The following is a 19,414-nucleotide window of genomic DNA, read 5'->3' as shown; positions in this document are numbered from 1 at the left end:
CTGGCTTGCCACAGTCATCGTACACTCCACCAAACCCACTCCCCTCATTTCTGTTCCCAACTTGTCCTTCTATTGGTCCAGTTCAGATATCCCTGAGACTGCAGATTGGCAAACTGAATAATTCAATGCCAAGGTAGATCCAGAAGAAAATGAAACTCAGAAGTCAACTAAGTCAAATGTGCATTTTGAAGATGAGGCCCTGGGAGAAGAGGCTTGCCCCAGGTGAGGCAACCCTCAAGTGGTGAAGGCAGTATGTGGTGGCCACACTCCCATAGACCTCAGCCTTCCTGCCAGACCCAACCCCAGCCTCAAAGGAAGCATTTTAAAAAAAAGGAGTTGTTTTGGATTTGGGGATTGCTTTACGATTTAAGCTAGAATGAATCAAATATGAATGGGCCCAGAAAAAAAATAAAATCCTGCCAAGATGACATGGAAAATTATATGCTATATGTTTACTTCTGTGAGTTTTTAGAAAGAAATCAAGTGGTAGAAATGGGTTGACATCACACCACCCCAAAACACAAAAGGGACATATAATCATTAATAGCTTTTGAGCCAACATCTTCTCATTCTAATTTTACGAATGAAATTACTATAGAGAACTCTGGAAATAAATTCTTGACAGTTGAAAAGAGAAAAATATCTTTTCCTAACAAGTTATCTTATTAAATATTCTTATAAGTCTTCAAATAAAATCTTTTAATTCTTAGAATTTAACCTTAAAGTTATAATCTTACAATTTTAATAGAACCATGGAGATTATCCGGCCATAGAATTATGGCTCTTTTTGGAGCTTCTGTATTTTTAATGCAGAGCATTCATGCTCATACTAAAGTGTACATCACAATGCCCTGGGGAGCTTTCTAAGGTGCAGATTCCCAGACCCTACTCAAAGTTCTAATTCACTAGGTATAGATGGGGTCAAATAATGTAGATTTTCAACAGGGACCTTCTGATAATTCTAAAGGACACACCAGTTTAGGGAAATGGTAGGGCATCAATCTCATTCCCATCCAGCAATGGGGAATTTGAGACCCTGGGGGAGAATTACTTGTCAGACCCTAGATCCCTTGTCTCTTAACTTCATTACCCCAGAGCTTATAGACTAGAATAACATGGAGTAGAGGAGATGGTGCTCTTACTATAGTACGCCGTGCAAGAGGAAAACCCGAGAGCACTGCTGTAACTGTGGCCAAATCCTTCAAAGTACTGCAGAATCCAATATGATGGGAAAGATGAAGAAAAGGACTACCATGGGTCTGCTCCCCCTATTTTTAAGCGTTAATATTTATTTTCTTTGTTTCAAGGAGAATGTAAAAAGTCATGTCAATAACATGGGCCTAAAAACCGCACATATTCGACCAGCACATCAGCTGTAAGCTTTCCCTCCCCAGAATTCCCTAAGAACTTCAGCTTGGGCTGCTCCTGGGGACTGGCTCTTTGACAATCAGGATAAAATATATGAAAATTCAACTCCAGAGTGTGATACCTGCAGCGGGACCCAGAGAATGAATGACTGTAGCCAGGATGGAATGATCTATTTCCCTAAGGGAATCCACTAATGCGTTCACTCTTTTATTCAAATTCTCCTTTTAAACGTCAAGTCAGAAGAAAACTCTCAGGATGGCATCCCATTCCCTTCAGAGTAAAAGCCAATTTTAAAAATCTCTTCTAACAAGGAGATCTGCTGCCCCTCCTCTCCCCGGCCCCTTGAACTCGCCCTCTGACTGATACAATCCTCTCTCCAGGAGGGCTCATGACTCACCCCTCACCTTCTTCACGTCTTTCCTTAAATGTCACCCCTACCTGGCTGACCCACCCTAGCACTGTCTGTACCCCGTCTGCTTTCTTTTCCTTTATATAAATTTTACCCTCTAAAATCCTATGTATGTTATTCGCTTATAATCTGTCTCCTGCTTACTCCCATTAGAATCTAAATTCCATGAAAGCCAGGATTTTCACTCGTTCTCTTCTCTGCAGGAGCCCAAAGCCCACAACAGTGGCAGTCACATAGTGGGGGACCACTCAGCCCCTATCCATCGTACACTGAGCCTGTGTAGCATTCTGCCAGACACTGAGAATGTCAAGAACACAGTTTGTGGGTTTGGAGTCTAGCAGAGAAGACTAATTAATCACATAAACAAAGATGAATTAACAATTAAGATTGTGACAAGAGTGCTGGAAAGTTCATGATCTTCATGAGAACATAATGGGTCTATCTAGAAAGTGTCCCCAAAGAAATGACCAAGAAAATAATAATAGTGATAACTTATTATACCTAGAATTTTAAACACATTCCACATTTTAGTACATTTTCTCCTGAATATAATTCACTGAGGTAGATACTATCATTATTCCCTTTTGCAAATGAAGAAGCTGAGTAAATGAGGAGTAACCTGTCCAAAGTAGTAAGTGTCAGATACAGAATTTGAATCCAGACACATTGGCTCCAAAGAATTTAAGTCTACAGAAGGTAAAGAACATTCTGGTCTGGGTAGCAGCATATGTGAAGAATCTGAGGCAGGAAGGAACATGGTATGCTTGAAAATCTAAGACAGCATAGCTAGAGCACAGAGAATGAGGGAAAGAGGAGGGGAATGGAAGGGGAAGGAGGAGGCTGAAGGAAGGAGGGATTCAGAGAGAGAGCAGGTGGGCGGGCAGGCAGGCAGGGAATGGGCTGCTCACATAAAAGCCAGATCAGACGGCCTATGGGCCAGGCGGACAATTTCAGCTTTAAGAGCAATGAAAAGCTGGTGAAAGTTCTCAGGTGGGTCAGGGAGATGTGATCCATTTGCATTTGAAAACACCCCTCTGGCTGCAGTGCGCCAAGTCTAGAGGGAAGTGTGAGGCCCAGCTGGGACTAGAAGTAGGACAGCAAATGGAGAAAAGGCACATTTAAATGCATTTGGGTCAAGTCCTCCCAAGCTTGTTTCCTTAAGTCCTGATCCCCCCATTTTTTAATTCAAGCTCACCTTCTCTGACAGAGCCTCCTCTAACGTCGCCAGCGCAGTGTCTGTGTTACTGGAATCCGTCTGCAAGGACTTCACTCTGTCTTTCAGATTGGTCAGTTGCTTGTCTTTATCCCTAAGTTGTTCTTGCAAGTTTTCAATCTAAAAATAAAGATCACCATTTTAAATGCATATTGCATTACACATGCAAGGCTAAAACTCCTGAAATGAACCTCTTTTTCTTAAAAAAAATAGACTTGAGATTACAGAAATTGTCCTCACTATGAGGTTATACTTTGTCTTAAACTTAAGGCCATTTCAATGAGACCTTCATTCTTCCATTTAATTCAACTTTGTATTCAAATGCTGGTACAGATGATTAGAATATCTTCCTGTATATGAATGCAAGCCCTCTGACACAGGCCCGCGTTGTTATTTCTATGTATTAATATTTCTATCCCCTTTATTCTACAGCCCTTTAAGTTTGAAGTCCATAGACTTAAGCTTGGTATAGCGAGTCAGAGAAACACAGGATTAATTCCCTGATGTGTACTGGATGCCCAGTCTGTACCCAGCACCATATCAGTATACGGCAGAACTCATGTAGTCATTCCCTGGCTCCTTTATTCAGTATTAAACTTTGCGATATGCCTTATGTTGTCAAGTGGCGTTTCAAAGTAACCACATGAAAAGCCAAGTAGGTTATCACCAGCAGACTGTTAATAGGAAGAACCTGTGATACAAGTCAAATGTAACAAGCACTAAACACTCCATTTGGCAACTAAGTCATGTGCTGGCAAACAACCAGCCAGTCTTATCCACTATCTGCAGCCTGAAATAAACACACCAAATGGCCCATTATAACGCCTGCCCTGGAGCAGCAGCAAGGACCCGCCCCTGGGCATTGCGGACATTATCATTCATGTTTTTATTCTCTGCTTTCAAACCATATATTTCTTATCTGAGGATTAAAAAAGGCCCCATTGTACAAACAATTTATTCATATTAAGGGTTTTTAAATGACAAGGAAAAAAAGCAGTACAACTCTAAGATAAGTCCATTCAAAATATTTGTATTCTACACCCAGCTTTCTCAGGGAATCCTTCCAAATACATGCTTTACAATGTATGACTCAAATAATTTTTTTGATTACTTGATTTCTTTAGCATGAATCTGGAATGCCAAAGTAAATAATGACAGTAATAGCAGGAGCAATGAAGAGGAGGACTCAGTGACAGTAATAACAGACATGGCAAAATTAGCATCATCACAGTAGGTCTGAACGCAAAGACTCTGCTGTGCTGACCCTCAATCTGGAGGACACCGTCTGGGCTAATTTTTCCAATTGTTACAAGGGATGTGACCTAACAGAAATGAATTTTTCCCTTTTATTATTTTCCTTCCTCCCTTCCTCCCTCCCTCCTTCTTTTATTTTTCTTCTGTCTTGAGACAGACATCCAGGAAGCTCAAGTTAGAGGTCAAATCATTTCCTTCATCAATATAAGATGTGTTCCCATCCAGCTGCTTCTGTGAGGATTCAATGTCCCTCCATGGAAAACACAGAAGCTCAAACGCTATAATCATCTTCAGTCAAAGCAAAGGCTTTTTCTATTCCAGACAAGTTTTCATGTGCTTACACACCATAAGCAAATCTGTGTGCAAGCAAGAATGGGGATGGCCATGTGTCAGAGTGATAGTAGTTATGTGGCAGAAACCAACAGCTGAGAGACCGACTCTGGAGAGAGTGGACATTATTTCTTTGAGTACACACAGATACATTTGTGCACGCATGTATGTACGAATCCATGGAGGTGCCAAGCATACTAATTAAGCCCATGTGCGCCCCCTGAGAGACAGTACCCTGGGCAGGAGGAAGGGGACTCTCTCTCAGGGTTTCGGCTCTGGGGCAGAGGTAGGCACTGATGTCAAGGGACTTTGGGTGCTGGAAATAGAGGCCAAAGGAAACTGGCTGTGATCTTATGTGAGAACCCCTGGGACCTCCCCTAAAACACAGGAAGACTTAGGACTGAAGCTGAGGGTCAGGGGTCCTACCAGCACATGGGTAGAGGCTGAGAGCTAGAGAAATGTGGGATGCTGAAACCTTTGGACATCCAGGGGCATATCTATTTATTTCACATCTAAGAACCCAGCAGAAGAGCCAATGACACCATAGGCAAGACTGACTAACAGACTGGAATTGGAGACACACTTAGCAGAATTAGATTATCAGAATTCATTCTTTTTTTTTTTTATTTTGAGACAGAGTGTCACTATGTCACCCTCAATAGAGTGCCGTGGCTTCACAGCTCACAGCAACTTCAAACTCTTGGGCTTAAGTGATTCTCTTGCCTCAGCCTCCCAAGTAGCCGGGACTACAGGTGCCCACCACAATGCCTGGCTGTTTTTTGGTTGTAATTGTCATTGTTGTTTGGCAGGCCCAGGTTGGGTTTGAACATGCCAGCTCTCATGTATGTGGCTGGCTCCCTAGCCGCTAAGCTACAGGCGCTGAGCCTCAGAATTGATTCTTAAGAGAAAAAAATAAGGTTGGGAACACCATGGGGAACATTGCCTCTTGCATAAATAAAAAAATTAAATCTCTCCATAGATAAACATATCTGTGGGGGGAAAATCACACACAAAAAATTTAAACTTTGGGAGAAAGGATTTAAGCAAAGAGAAGAACTTTGCTTTTCATTTCTGTACATTTGTATAGATTTCTGCTTAAATTCTCTAGCCATATAGGTGTTATTATTTCTTTACTATCAACCAGGACTATCTAGCTGTAAGATTATGGGCCACTTTTAGTTTGTATTTGTACATAAAAATAATAAATAACATATACATGAGTAAATAACAAAGAATTTGATAAATAACACAAATGCCTACTTAAACCTGAATTATCCAAGTTACTACCATCAATTACAGATTTAAAGCATGGCCTATTATGCATGTACTTAAAATCATGTTTGCATAGTATTTGCTAACTAAATGGAAATAGCACAATCTTAAGAAAAAGGCAGGATATAAAATAATGCAACATTAATTGTGTAAAAAGAAAAACTTCTTAAGAGAACAAAAATGTATGAACTCACTAAAAAGTTTTATGTGGAAACAGGTTTACTAATAATGTTACTTTTCTTCTTGCTTTTTTGCATCTGGCAACTTGTCATTGAGCATAATAAGTAGAATAAAAAGATATTTTAAAACCAACTACAAAAATATTAGAATGGTTCTTTCAATGAGTTTTAAACAATATGGCTTTGCTTTTTAAAAGACTCCTCTTTGCAGGAGGGACTGTTCCTTTTGGTGCTTTGTTATAGCAAAGAGGACTAAATTCTTTAAATTTAAATTTAGGAGACTGGGGAGAATGTAAAATTCTATAACTTTAAAAAAAACTGTGCCATTTTCTCTGGTTCACATATTATTATCACATTTACAGGAAAAATATCTGGAACTTTTTTCTTCAAAGGGTGAATTTTTACAACGTTTAATTAGCAAAAATTAGAAAATAAGCATTGAAAAGTTAGGATGGGGGGGTTTAGGAGTGGAAAATGAGGATTTTTTGAGAAATTTCACATGTTGCAAAAACGGAATCCATTTTAGCAACACAAACCACTCACTGGTCACTGTGACTTGGTAAAGTAAGAGAAGGGTCTGCACGCAGGGGCTGGAGCGAAACCCTGCCTTACCTCTCGGCCATAGCAAATTCAGAAGCCTGCACTACAGAAGCAACAGCTGTGCCTCACAGGGCAGAACCCAGAGGAGGGGATGAAGGCCAGAGGTGGAGGGCAGGCCCTGGAGGTCAGCTGACAGTCCTAATCCTAAGCTGCCCACGAGCTAATGGAGCCCTTAACTACTGGCTTGCCAAGCCCGAGAGCCAACACCCACGGGAGCTCTGCTGTCTGTTTTCACACAAACGCAGTCCCCAGCACAAATGTTTAGTCATCGACTAAACAGCCACAGCCTCCTTGACTTCACATTTGCTCCTCCTCCAATTTGGTCTCCACACTGCAGCCAAAGTGACCTTCCTAAGATGCAGATCTAACTAAATGACTGCCCCCCTGAGTCCTTCAATGGCTCCCACTGCCTTCCAAATAAAGAGCAAACTCCTTGATATCATGCAAAAGGCCCTGCAAGGCATGGTCCATGTGATCATCTACCATCCCCCAGCCAAGTCCCAACACTGCCAAACTCTCCTTGCGAGCTCCCAGGACCAGGCTGTCTTTATACCTCTCCCACCTTTGGCTATCCATTTCTTCTGCTTGAAAACTCTTCCCATTCCAACTTTTCACTTGTTCAAATCTTATACAAACCTTTAGTATCCTTGCCTCCTCTAAGATTCCTATTTTGACCCCCCACCCCACAAAACACGTTAAGCCTCCTAATCTGCATTTTTCATACACTTGCCTCTTATCAATGTCTACAACTGTGAGCTCAAATAAGACAACCTGGATGGAGTAGAAACACATTCTTCTTAGTAAAGTATCACAAGAAGGGAAAAGCCAGCATCCAATGTACTCAATACTACTATGACACCAATACGTAAACTACATGCCCACATGAAAAAAGACACAGTATATTTTAGTGAGAGGGAGGGGAGAGGAGAGAGGACCGGAAGGGAGAAGGGGAGAGGGGAGAAGGGGAGAGGAGGGAAGGCGATCTGTGGGTTCTCACCTAATGTGCACAATGTGAGGGTGTGCAGCAGGGCCCCTGGGTGAAAGGCTCAACCAAACTTGAACTTTACCTTAGAAATGAAAACAGTGTCATCTAAACATTTATACCCTCATATTAATCTGAAATTAAAAAAAAAAGAAAAAGACAAGAGCTCTGCAGTACTCACTGGCACAATACCTGACTGACTGGCAATACCACGTTAACCCACTGAATGAGTCAGAGATGTAAAGAAAGAAGGTACAGTGAAGTGGAAGTGACTTGTGAAAAAGGAAAAGGCCCCAGTAGGTGATGGCTGAGTCCCTTCAACTCTGGGACTCTACAAAGAAGAAATTAAGGATGATGGAGAAGGTCCACGTATAGCCTAAAACAGGGGCCCTAACATGCTTAGACAATTCATAATTTCAACTACTACCCCAAAAGTATCTTTCTGCTTGTTTTCATTATTAAATTATGAATTGAATATGTTACTAAAAAAGTTTCTTTTCTCCATAAGACATGTCTCTGAAGTTGGTATTATCCACACCAAGGGTAGCCATTAAAATTATTAGTTAAAGCAACAGGAACAACTCAGTCTGATTTAAGTAAAAAATAGGGGGAACTGAATAAACTGCTTGACAGGCTGGAGAACCAGAGTCAGGGAAAACAGCTCCCTGTTTATTGCTAAGTAGTGCTCCATGGTATGAATATACCAGCTTGGGAAACCATTCACCTGTTGAAGGACATGTGGATTGTTTTCAATTTGGGCTATTATAAATAAACTACTGGTTTTTTTTGTAAACATAAGTTTTCATCTCTTTGGGATAAATGCTACCAGAGTGCAATTGCTGAATTGTAAGGAAACTGTGATTTTTATTTTATAAAACTACTGCTGAACTGTTTTCCAGAGTAGCTTTCCCGTTCTACATTCCCAACATGAATGTATAAATGATCTGGTTTCTCTTATATATACTCACCAACTTTTGGTGTTGTCATTATTTTTATTTTAGCGATTCTGATAGATGTGTGATAACCTATCATTGTAGTTTTATCTTGCATTTCCCTAATGATTTTTAATGACTTTTCATATGCATATTTGCTATCTGTACACCATCTTCAGTAGCATCAGGAGATAAATGTTTCTTCATGTCTTTTACCCATTTTTTCAAATTTTCTAATTGCTTTTGTTTTTGTTTTATTGTTGACTTGTAACAATAAAATATCTAGTCAAAGATATTTTTGACTAGATATTATTCCTTTGTTATATAGAAAGTTTGCAATTGTTCCTTCCAAGTATATAGCTGGTCTTTTCATCCTGCTGGTGGGATCTTACACAGAACAGGTCACATTTATCAATCTTTCCTTTTATGGATCACGTGTTTGATGCCAATTTCAAGAACTTGTCTAGCCCTAGTTCCTGAAAATTTTCCTCCATAATTTTCTTTAAAAAATTATGGTTTTATGTTTTAAATTTAAATCCATAGTGCACATTGAGTTAATTTTTGCATACGGTGTGAAGTTTACATCAATGTTAATTTTTGTTGTCTGTGGATATTCAACTGTTCCAGCACTATTTGTTAAAAAGTCTATCCTTCCTCCATTGAAATGGTATTTTACCTTTGTAAAAAATCAGTTAGTTAGGCATAGTTGTGAGGGTGTATTTCTGGGTTCTCTATTCTGTCTCATTGATCTATAGCTACATTCTTCTAACACTTTCACACTATCTCGATGATGGTAGCTGTATATAACATTGAGGCTTAAAATTAGCACAGAAATTCATCCCACCTAATTCTTTTTCTCTTAAGATTGTTTTAGTTATTCTAGTGCTTATGCATTTTCATTAAAATTTTAGAAAAAGCTTGTATATAACCACAAAAAGGCTCAGTCCAAAATTTGATAGGAATTCCATTAAACCTATAGCTCAAGTTGGGCCAAGTTAAAACCTCTAATATGTTGAGTCTTCTAATTCATCAATACAGTACATATCTCATTTTATTCAGTCTTCTTTAATTTTCTCATTAACATTTTATAAGTTGCAAGCACACAGATCCTGTACATGTTTTGATAAGTTCATGTCTAAGTATTTCATTTTCTTTAGATGATTATAAATGGTATGTTTTCAATTTTACCTTCTACATATTCATTATCAGAATACAGAAATGCAATCAATCTTTGTATGCTAACTTTATATTCTGAGACCACACTGAGCTTACTAATTAGTTCTAGGAGTATGTTCTTTTTCTTTTTGGAGATTCCCCGGAATTTTCTATGTGGACAGTAATGTCATCTGCAAAAGAGAATCGTTTTGTTTTGTTTTTTCCTTATGGCAGTGGTTAGGTCTTCAGAGTGACATGTTGCCTAGCTGTAGTGAGAGTACACATATTTATTTCTATCCTCAATTTAAAGAAAGCATATTTAGTCTTAATGGTGAAAAACAAATGTTAGCTATAGGCTTTCTGTAGTTGTGCCTTATCAAGTTAAGGTAGTCTTCCTCTATTCCCAAATTACTAACAGTTTTTTTTTTTTTATCATGAATGGGTATTGAGTTTTGTAAAATGCTTTCTCTGTGTTTATTAATATGGTATTTTTTTCCATCTTTATCCTGTTCATATGGTATATTGAAATGATTGATTTTTGTATGTTGAATAAGTATTGCACAACTGGAATAAATTCTACTAATAAATTTTTGAATTTGATCTACTAATCAAATTTGTTGGGTACCTTTGTATTTAAATTCATGAGAGACAATGATCTGTATCTATAAAGTTTCTGAGTGGTATTTGGTTTTATGCCTTTTTAAATTTGGCACTATCTTTTTCAAGTTTGGGTATCAAGGAATTGCTGGCATTATAAATTAGTAGTGAAGCGTTCTCTCTCTTTTCTTGTCTGAGAGAAACTGAGTAACATTAGTATTAATTTTATAACATTGCTAAAATTCTCTTGTGAAGCCTTCTGGGCTGGCAAATTTCTTTTTTAAGAGCTTTTAAATTACAAATTCATTGTCTTTCATGGTTATGAGACTATATTAGTTATCTATTTCATGTTGTTGCATTTTGATCATTTGTATTTTAGAAAATGGCTCATTTCTACTAAGCTGTCAATTGTTTGAGCACAAAGTGGTCTGTTAGTATGCCCCTGTTATGTTTTTTTTTTTTTTTTTATTGTTGGGGATTCATTGAGGGTACAATAAGCCAGCTTACACTGATTGTATTTGTTAGGTAAAGTCCCTCTTGCAATCATGTCTTGCCCCCAGAAGGTGTGGCACACACCAAGGTCCCCTGTTAAGTTTTTAATAGCTACAGAATCTATAATGATAGCTCCTGTTTCATTTCTGGAATTGGTAATTTGTATCTCCTTTTTAAAATTTTTTTTGAAGATTTAACAACCCCAGTGAGAATGGCCCACATCACAAAATCTCAAAACTGCGGATGCTGGCGTGGATGTGGAGAGAAGGGAACACTTTTACACTGCTGGTGGGACTGCAAACTAGCACAACCTTTCTGGAAGGAAGTATGGAGAAACCTCAAAGCACTCAAGCTAGACCTCCCATTTGATCCTGCAATCCAATTACTGGGCATCTACCCAGAAGGAAAGAAATCCTTTTATCATAAGGACACTTGTACTAGACTGTTTATTGCAGCTCAATTTACAATCGCCAAAATGTGGAAACAGCCTAAATACCCACCAACCCAGGAATGGATTAACAAGCTGTGGTATATGTATACCATGGAATATTATTCAGCTATTAAAAAAAATGGAGACTTTACATCCTTCATATTAACCTGGATGGAAGTGGAAGACATTATTCTTAGTAAAGCATCACAAGAACGGAGAAGCATGAATCCTATGTACTCAATTTTGATATGAGGACAATTAATGACAATTAAGGTTATGAGGGGGGAAAGCAGAAAGAGGGACGGAGGGAGGGGGGTGGGGCCTTGGTGTGTGTCACACTTTATGGGGGCAAGACATGATTGCAGGAGGGACTTTACCTAACAATTGTAATCAGTGTAACCTGGCTTATTGTACCCTCAATGAATCCCCAACAAAAAAAAAAAAAAAAAAAGAAAAAAGAAACTTGGAAACCAGTGCATGATTCTCTGATAAATAAAATTTGCACATAAATTTTATACTTAAAAAAAAATTTTATTGATTCTTTGCAAAGAGGAGCTTTTAATATTAGTGATTTCTCTTTTGCTTCTATATTTTAAATTTTATCAATTACTTCCTTTCTTAATATTTCTTTCCATGTGCATACTTAGAGTTTACTTTACTCTTCCTCTGGTTTATTGGAGTAGGAACTTGGTGTGTTCATATGAGATCTTTCTTTTTTCCCCATGTATGCATTTAATGCTGTAAGTTTCCCTCTCAGCACTGCTTTAGCTGCATCCCACGAAATTTCATATGTTGTATTTTTATTTTCCTTTAATTTTATATGTACTTTTCCTTCAAATTTCATCTTTGAACCATGGATTACTCAGCAGTGTGCTGTATAATTTCCAAGTGTTTGTAGATGTTCTCATCTCTCTGTTACTGATTTCTAGTCTTACAATCATAGGACATACTATATACAAATCCAAATCTGTTATATTTGGTAAGATTTGTTTTACCATTCATAATATGGCTTATCTTAAAAAAATATGTTACACATATAATTGGAAAGAATGTATATTCAGCAATTACTGGGAATGTAATATATGTATCAATTCGATCTTGACAGAATTGTTCGATTCTTCTTTTTACTTTTTTTTTTTTTGAGACACAGTATCACTCTGTTGCTATCAGAACTCACAGCAATCTCAAACTCTTGGGCTCAAGCTATCTTCTTGCTTCTGCCTTCCAAGTAGCTGGGGTTACAGGTGCCCATCATAACATTTAGTGAGTTTTTCTATTTTTAATAGAGACAGGGTCTCACTCTTGCTCAGGCCAGTCTTGAAATTCCTGAGCTCAGGCAATCCACATGCATTAGCCTCCCAAAGAGCCTGGATTACAGGAATGAGCCACTACATTTGGCTACTTTGCTAATTTTCTGTATTTAGTTCTGTCGATTGCTGGTAGTGGTAATTTGAAGACCCAAATGATAATTGTGATTATTATTATGTAATGTCATTCACCATCCCTAGTAATTTTCTCTGCTCTAAATTCTACTTTATCTGATATTAACATAGCCATTCCTGGTTTTAAAAAATTAATTAATTAGCATCAGGGGTGATGTCAGTAAGATGCCTGAATAGGAGTCTCTAGCACTAATTCCTTGGCACAAACATCAATTCAAATAATTCCTCTTGCATCATAATAACTTCCTAAGAGCTAATGATTCTAGGTAAGTGAATAAAATCCCTGGGTAGAGTATAAAAGTAAGAAAAGACTCAGTAGGAGAGAAAGAAGAGTTTTATATTATCTAATCAGCCAACCAGGGAGTACAGTATGGAGAGAGATATCTTTTACATGGGAAAGGAGGTACCTGACTTTGCCCCAGTTCCCAGCACCAGCCCCACTCCAGTGAACCCTGGAAACAGTCTGGCTCCAGAAAAGTAAGGTTCCAGGCACACCCCACCAGCAGGCCATCCAGCAAATCCATAGGCTCCAGACCCAAACCTGTGGGATGCAGGCTCTAAGCCCATCCCACTTCTAGACCAGTTCCCCCATAGACCAAGGCTCCATACCAGCCCCTATAGACCTATTATGGTACAAGGCTAACCCTGCAGGCAGGCCTAGAAACCAGAACTGCCCCTGCAACTCCAGACTCAGCCTAGGGTCAAGTTGACCATTTGGCCTCAGACTCCATGCTAACCCTGAGGCCCCAGGTTCCAGTACCCCGAAGGTCAAAGCCCACCCTAGAGGACACAGGGTCCAGTCCCAGCCCAGTAGACCTTGACACCAAACAACTGCCTACTGACCAAATCTTCAGGCCCACCCCTGCAGACTAAGGTTTCACATCTGCCACAGCACCAGCTTCTGTGAACACAAGCTTTAGGATGCCCTTATCCTCCACCAAGTGAATTCCAGCACCAGGTTAGCCCCTGCAGACTCAGAACCAGGCACATCTTTTTTAGGCATCATCCTATGAGTACAGGCTTCATGCCTTCCTCCTGCATGGTCTGCTGCATGGTCTGCACCAATAGACACAGTCACCAGGCCCACTCTAGTGGACCCCAATACCAGGCTGGCCCCCATATAACTTCAACCACAATGACCCAGATTCCAGGACCATACCATGGACTCAGCACCAGGCCTGCCATGTGGTCCCAAGTTCCAGGCCCAGCTCCATATATTCAAGAAAAATACCGGGCCATATGTACTCGTATATAAGACTAGACAGCCTGAAGACTCCAGAAGCAAATATAGCCACAAACCCCATGCTACGAACCCCACAAAATCTCTGGATAGGCTTCCAGGTTAAGGTCTTTCCCTACTGAAACCACTTTGTAAAGATTAGAAAAAGTGCCTACTTTTTCAAATATATAATCAAAAAACACCAATCTACAAGGAACATAAATAATCAGGGAAACTTGAAGCCATCCAAGAAACAATAACAAAATAGTAAGCAACCCTAAAGAAATGAAAGTCTGCAAACTGCCTGAGAGAAAATTAAAAATAATCTTCTTTAAGAAGCTCAGTAAACCACAAGAAAACACAGATAGACCACTAACAAGGACAGAAATTTCCTAAACCTGGAGAGAGAAGTGAACATCCAGATCCATGAAAAAAAAAAAAACCCCAAATAGATTAAATACAAAGAGATCTTCACTGAGAAACAATATAATCAAAGCCTCAAAAGACAAAGAGAATTTTGAAAGCAGCAAGAAAAATGTAACTAATTATATATAAGAGAACTTCCTTAAGATTATCAGTGGTTTTCTCCAGAGAAACCTCGCAGACCTGACCAAGTGCAGTAGCAAGCACCTGTATCCTACCCAGCTACTCAGGAGGTTAAGGTAGTATAATTGTTTGAGGAGTTCAAGTCCAGCCTGGGCAATGTAGTAAGAACTCTTTTATAAGCAAAGAAGAAAGGAAAGACAAAAGAATTAAAAATAATTACAGTTATAATAATTTGTTAATTGCTATACAACATGCACAAGATTTTGTGATGTGTACTAATCTTACTGGAGGTAGATGATATATCAAAGTAGCTTTGATTTGCATTTCTCTGATGATTAAGGATGCTGAGCATTTTTTCATATGTCTGTAGGCCATGCGCCTGTCTTCTTCAGAGAAGTTTCTCTTCAAGTCCCTGGCCCAGCCTGAGATGGGATCACTTGTTCTTTTCTTGCTAATACGTTTGAGTTCTCTGTGGATTCTGGTTATTAAACCTTTGTCGGAGACATAACCTGCAGATATCTTCTCCCATTCTGAGGGCTGTTTGCTTGCTTTACTTACTGTGTCCTTGGCTGTGCAGAAGCTTTTTAGTTTGACCAGGTACCAGTAGTGTATTTTTGATGCTGCTTCAATTGCCCGGGGGGTCCTCCTCATAAAATATTCTCCCAGACTGATTTCTTCAAGAGTTTTTCCTATGCTTTCTTCTAGTATTTTTATAGTTTCATGTCTTAAGTTTAAATCTTTAATCCAGTGAGAATCTTTCTTAGTTAATGATGAAAGGTGTGGGTCCAGTTTCAGTCTTCTACAGGTCCACCAGGGAATATTATGCAGCCATAAAGAAAGATGGAGACTTTACCTCTTTCATGTTTACATGGAAGGAGCTAGAACATATTCTTCTTAGTAAAGTATCACAAGAATGGAAGAAAAAGTATCCAATATACTCAGCCCTACTATGAAACCAATGTATAGCTTTCATATGAAAGCTATAACCTATTTATAGCCTAAGAATATGGTAAAGGGGAGGAGAGGGCAGGGGGAGGATGGGTGAAGGGAAGGTAATTAGTGGGACCACACGTATGGTGCATCTTACAAGGGTACATGTGAAATTTACTAAATGTAGAATATAAATACCTTAACACAATAACTAAGAAAATGCCAGGAAGGCTATGTTAACCAGTCTGATGAAAATATTTCAAATTGTATATAAAACCAGTGCATGGTACCCCATAATTGCATTAATGTGCACAGCTAGGATTTAACAAAAAAATAGAAAATAAATCCAATGAAAAACATGCACAAAAACTGTGATGTTACTAATATGTGTTGGGGGAAGAAATTAAAGTGTAGAGTTTTTGTCTATGGTCAAATTTAGGTTTGTATCAGCTTAAAACAGACTATTATCAATATAAGACATTTTATATGAGCTTCATGGTAACCATAAAGAAAGAGCTATAGTTGATAGACAAAAGATAAAGTAACTAAAGCATACCATTACAAAAAAAAAAGTCAAATCACAAAGGTAGTTATCAAGAAAAAAAAAAGGAACAAAGAATCTACAAAGCAAAAAATAACAAAATGGCAGTAGGAAGTCCTTACTTACAAATACTTAATTTAATTTAAATGTAAATAGAATGACTTATCCAACCAAAAGACATAGGGTGTGTAAATTGATTTTTTTTTTAACAAAAAGATTCCAATACATGCTGACTACAAAAGATTCACTATAGCTTAAAGGACATTAAATTTATATGCAGGAAATGAAGGAATAGTAAAAGACATTCCATGCAAATGATAACCAAAGAAAGAACAGGAGTGGCTATATTTACATTAGAAACAAATAGAAGACAAAGGAGGTCATTATATAATAATAAAAGGGTCAATTCATCAAGAGGGTTTAACAATTGTAAATACACATATGAACCTACCAACCCCTAAGTATATTAAGCAAATATAATTAAAAACTAAAGGAGAAATAGAGAGCAATACAAAAATAGTAGGAGACTTTAATACTCCACTTTCAACAATGGATAGATTATCAAGATAGAAAATCAATAAAGAAACATCAGACTTGAATAACCCTACAGACCAAATGAACCTAACAGACATATACAGAACGTTGCATCCAAAAGCAGCAGAATACTTTCCAAGTGCAAATGGAGCATTCTTCACAATAGATTATATCTTGAGCTACAAAACAAGTCTTAACAAATTTTATAACATTGAAATCATATCAAGTATGTTTTGCAACCTCAATAGTATGACATTAAAAATTAATAACAGGAGAAAAATCAGACAATTTACAAATATGTGGAAATTAAACCACATATTTTTTTGAACAACCAATGGATCAAGACATAAACCAAAAGGGAAATTTTACAAAATCCAGAGACAAGTGAAAATGAAAATACAATATACCAAAATTTATGAGACACAGCAAAAACAGTTTTAATAGAGAAGGTTATAGTGATAAACATCTACATTAAGAAAAATGAAAGATATCAATGAACAACTGAACTTTATACCTCAAGTCATTAGAAAAAAGGAACAAACTAAGCCAAAAGTTAACAGAAAGGAAGGAAGGAAATATAATGTAAGAATGAAGGAGAAACAAATGAAATGGAAACTAGAAAAACAGCAGAAACACCAATAAAAATAAGAGCTGTTTTTCTGAAAAATATACAAAATTGATAAAGCTTCAGCTAGACTAAAACTAAAGAAGACTTAAATAAACTTATAAATGAAAGATGAAATATTCTAACTGGATATAGAGAGATTATTACTACGAGCAATTGTGCATCCACAAATTGGATCACCTAAAAGAAATTGATAAATTTCTAGAAAAATATAAACTACCAAGACTGAAACATGAAGAAATGATGCCATCATAAAAGGGCTTAAAGCGTTTTATCCTTTTGCCCTTCTGCCTTCTGCCATCTAAGGACATATGTCCTTCCTCTCTGGAGGACACAGCATTCAGGGGCCATCTTGGAAGCAGAGAGAAGTCCTCGTTAGATGCCAGCACCTTGGAACTTGGAATTCCTAGCCTCCAGAACTTTGAGAAATAAATTTCTATTCTTTACAAGTATGTTGTTAGAGTAGCACAGACTAAGACAGAACACTTCCAATTTAATTTACAAGGCCAGTATTATCCTGATACTGAAGCTAGAAAAGAACGGTATAAAAAAAAAATTACACGCCAATATCCATGATAAACATAGATGCAAAAATCTCCAAAAAAATACTAGCAAACAAAATTCAACAACACAGCAAAAAGTCCATACATCATGACATAATGGGATCTATCCCTAGGATGCAAGGATGTTTAACATATGCAAATCAATAAATATGATAGAGGCCGGGCACAGTGCCTCACACCTGTAATCCTAGTACTCTGAAAGGCCAAGGCAGGTGAATAGCTTGAGCTCATGAGTTCAAGACCAGCCTGAGCAAATGTAAGACCTCATCTCTACTAAAAACAGGAAAACTAAGGCAAGAAGATCACTTGATCCCAAGAGTTGGAGGTTGCTGTGAGCTATGATGCCATAGCACTCCACCCAGGGTGACAGCTTGAGACATTGTCTCACAAAAATAAATAAATAAATGGATAAGATACACTGCATTAATAGAATGAAGAATAAAAATTATTGAATCATCTCTATAGATACAGAAAATGGACACAAAATTCAACATCCATTCATGATAAAAATTCTCAAAAAATTGGGTATTGAATGACTGTACCGCAACATAGTAAGGTCACAGATGACCTTCATAATCAATGGTGAGAAGCTGAGACCTTTTTCTCTAAGATCAGGAATAAGACATGGATGCCTACTCTTGCCACTTTTCAATATAATACTTGAAAGTCTTAGCTAGAGCAATTAAGCAAGAAAAAAAAAAAACCATAAAATCCATCCAAATCAGAAAGGAAAAAGTAAAATAGCTTCTGTTTGCAGATGACATGGTATTACATATAGAAAACCCTACAGGCTCCAGCAAAAACTGTTAGAACTAATAAACAAGTTTAGTAATGTTTTAGGATAGAAAGTCAACATGCAAACCAAGTAGCTTTTCTATCTCTAACAACAAAGTATCTGAAAAAGAATTTTTTTAAAAATCCCATTTATAATAACTATGAAAACTACATAATATTTAGTCCAGAGCAAGTAAAAATGAGTTTGTATCATTTTATCTTAGAAGTGGAAATCACCAAATGATTTTTTAAACCATATTCTTTCATTTGCCCTTAAAAATCCCAGTACTATTACTATTATGAAAGGTATTGCATCTTTGATTTTATTCTCAGCTTGCCTGTTGTTGACATGTATGAAAGCCACTGATGTATACATTGATTTTGTAACCTGAGACGTTTCCAAATTTATTTATCAATTCCAAGAGTCTCTTAGTTTAGTTTGGGGATTTTCTAGATATAAGATCATATCATCACCAAAGAGTAATAGTTTGATCTCTTCTTTTCCCCATTTGAACCCTCTTTGAGTTCCTCGTCTTACCTAATTGCTCTGATAAGAGAACTTCCAGCACTATGTTGAATAAAAGTGGTAAAAGTGGACAACCTTGTCTGGTTCCAGTTCTGAGCAGCCTTTCAATTTTTCCCTGTTCAATATGATGCTGCCTGTAGGTTTGTTACATATTGCCTTTCTAATTTTGAGGGATATCCCATCTGTACCAATTTTGTTGAGCATTCTTATCATAAAAGTGCATCGCATTTCGTCAAATGCTTTTCTAAATCAAGTAGAAGGATTATATGGTCTTTATTTTGGCATCAATTACATTTATAAATTTGTGTATGTTGAACTATATTTACCTCTGTGATGAAGCCCACTTGGTCATGGTGAATTATTTTTTTGATATGCTGCTGAATTCGGTTTGCTAAAGTTTTATTAAGAATTTTTGCATCTATATTCTATTTATTAAGAATATGTGCATCTATAAAACTACAGATATTGGTCTGTAGTTTTCTAGTTGTGCCTTTTTCTGGC

At 37.6% G+C, this 19,414-nt stretch overlaps 1 protein-coding gene across 7 annotated transcripts in view; it reads right to left on the bottom strand.

The window, feature by feature from the left end:
• ERC2 (ELKS/RAB6-interacting/CAST family member 2) overlaps positions 1–19,414 on the bottom strand; it is a 1,052,138-nt gene that overhangs the window by 509,763 nt on the left and 522,961 nt on the right. For all 7 annotated transcript variants that reach the window (XR_008381889.1, XM_053600429.1, XM_053600428.1 and 4 more), the window contains one exon: positions 2,973–3,110. Coding sequence is in view for 6 of the 7 variants with exons in the window: in XM_053600429.1 (XP_053456404.1) it covers positions 2,973–3,110 (138 nt within the window). In the remaining variant the exon portion in view is untranslated. The remainder of the gene's footprint in view (positions 1–2,972; positions 3,111–19,414) is intronic.

Source organism: Nycticebus coucang, chromosome 8, assembly GCF_027406575.1.
Source record: "Nycticebus coucang isolate mNycCou1 chromosome 8, mNycCou1.pri, whole genome shotgun sequence".
Classification (NCBI taxonomy): Eukaryota; Metazoa; Chordata; class Mammalia; order Primates; family Lorisidae; genus Nycticebus; species Nycticebus coucang.
This window is presented reverse-complemented; position numbering and strand designations above follow the sequence as displayed.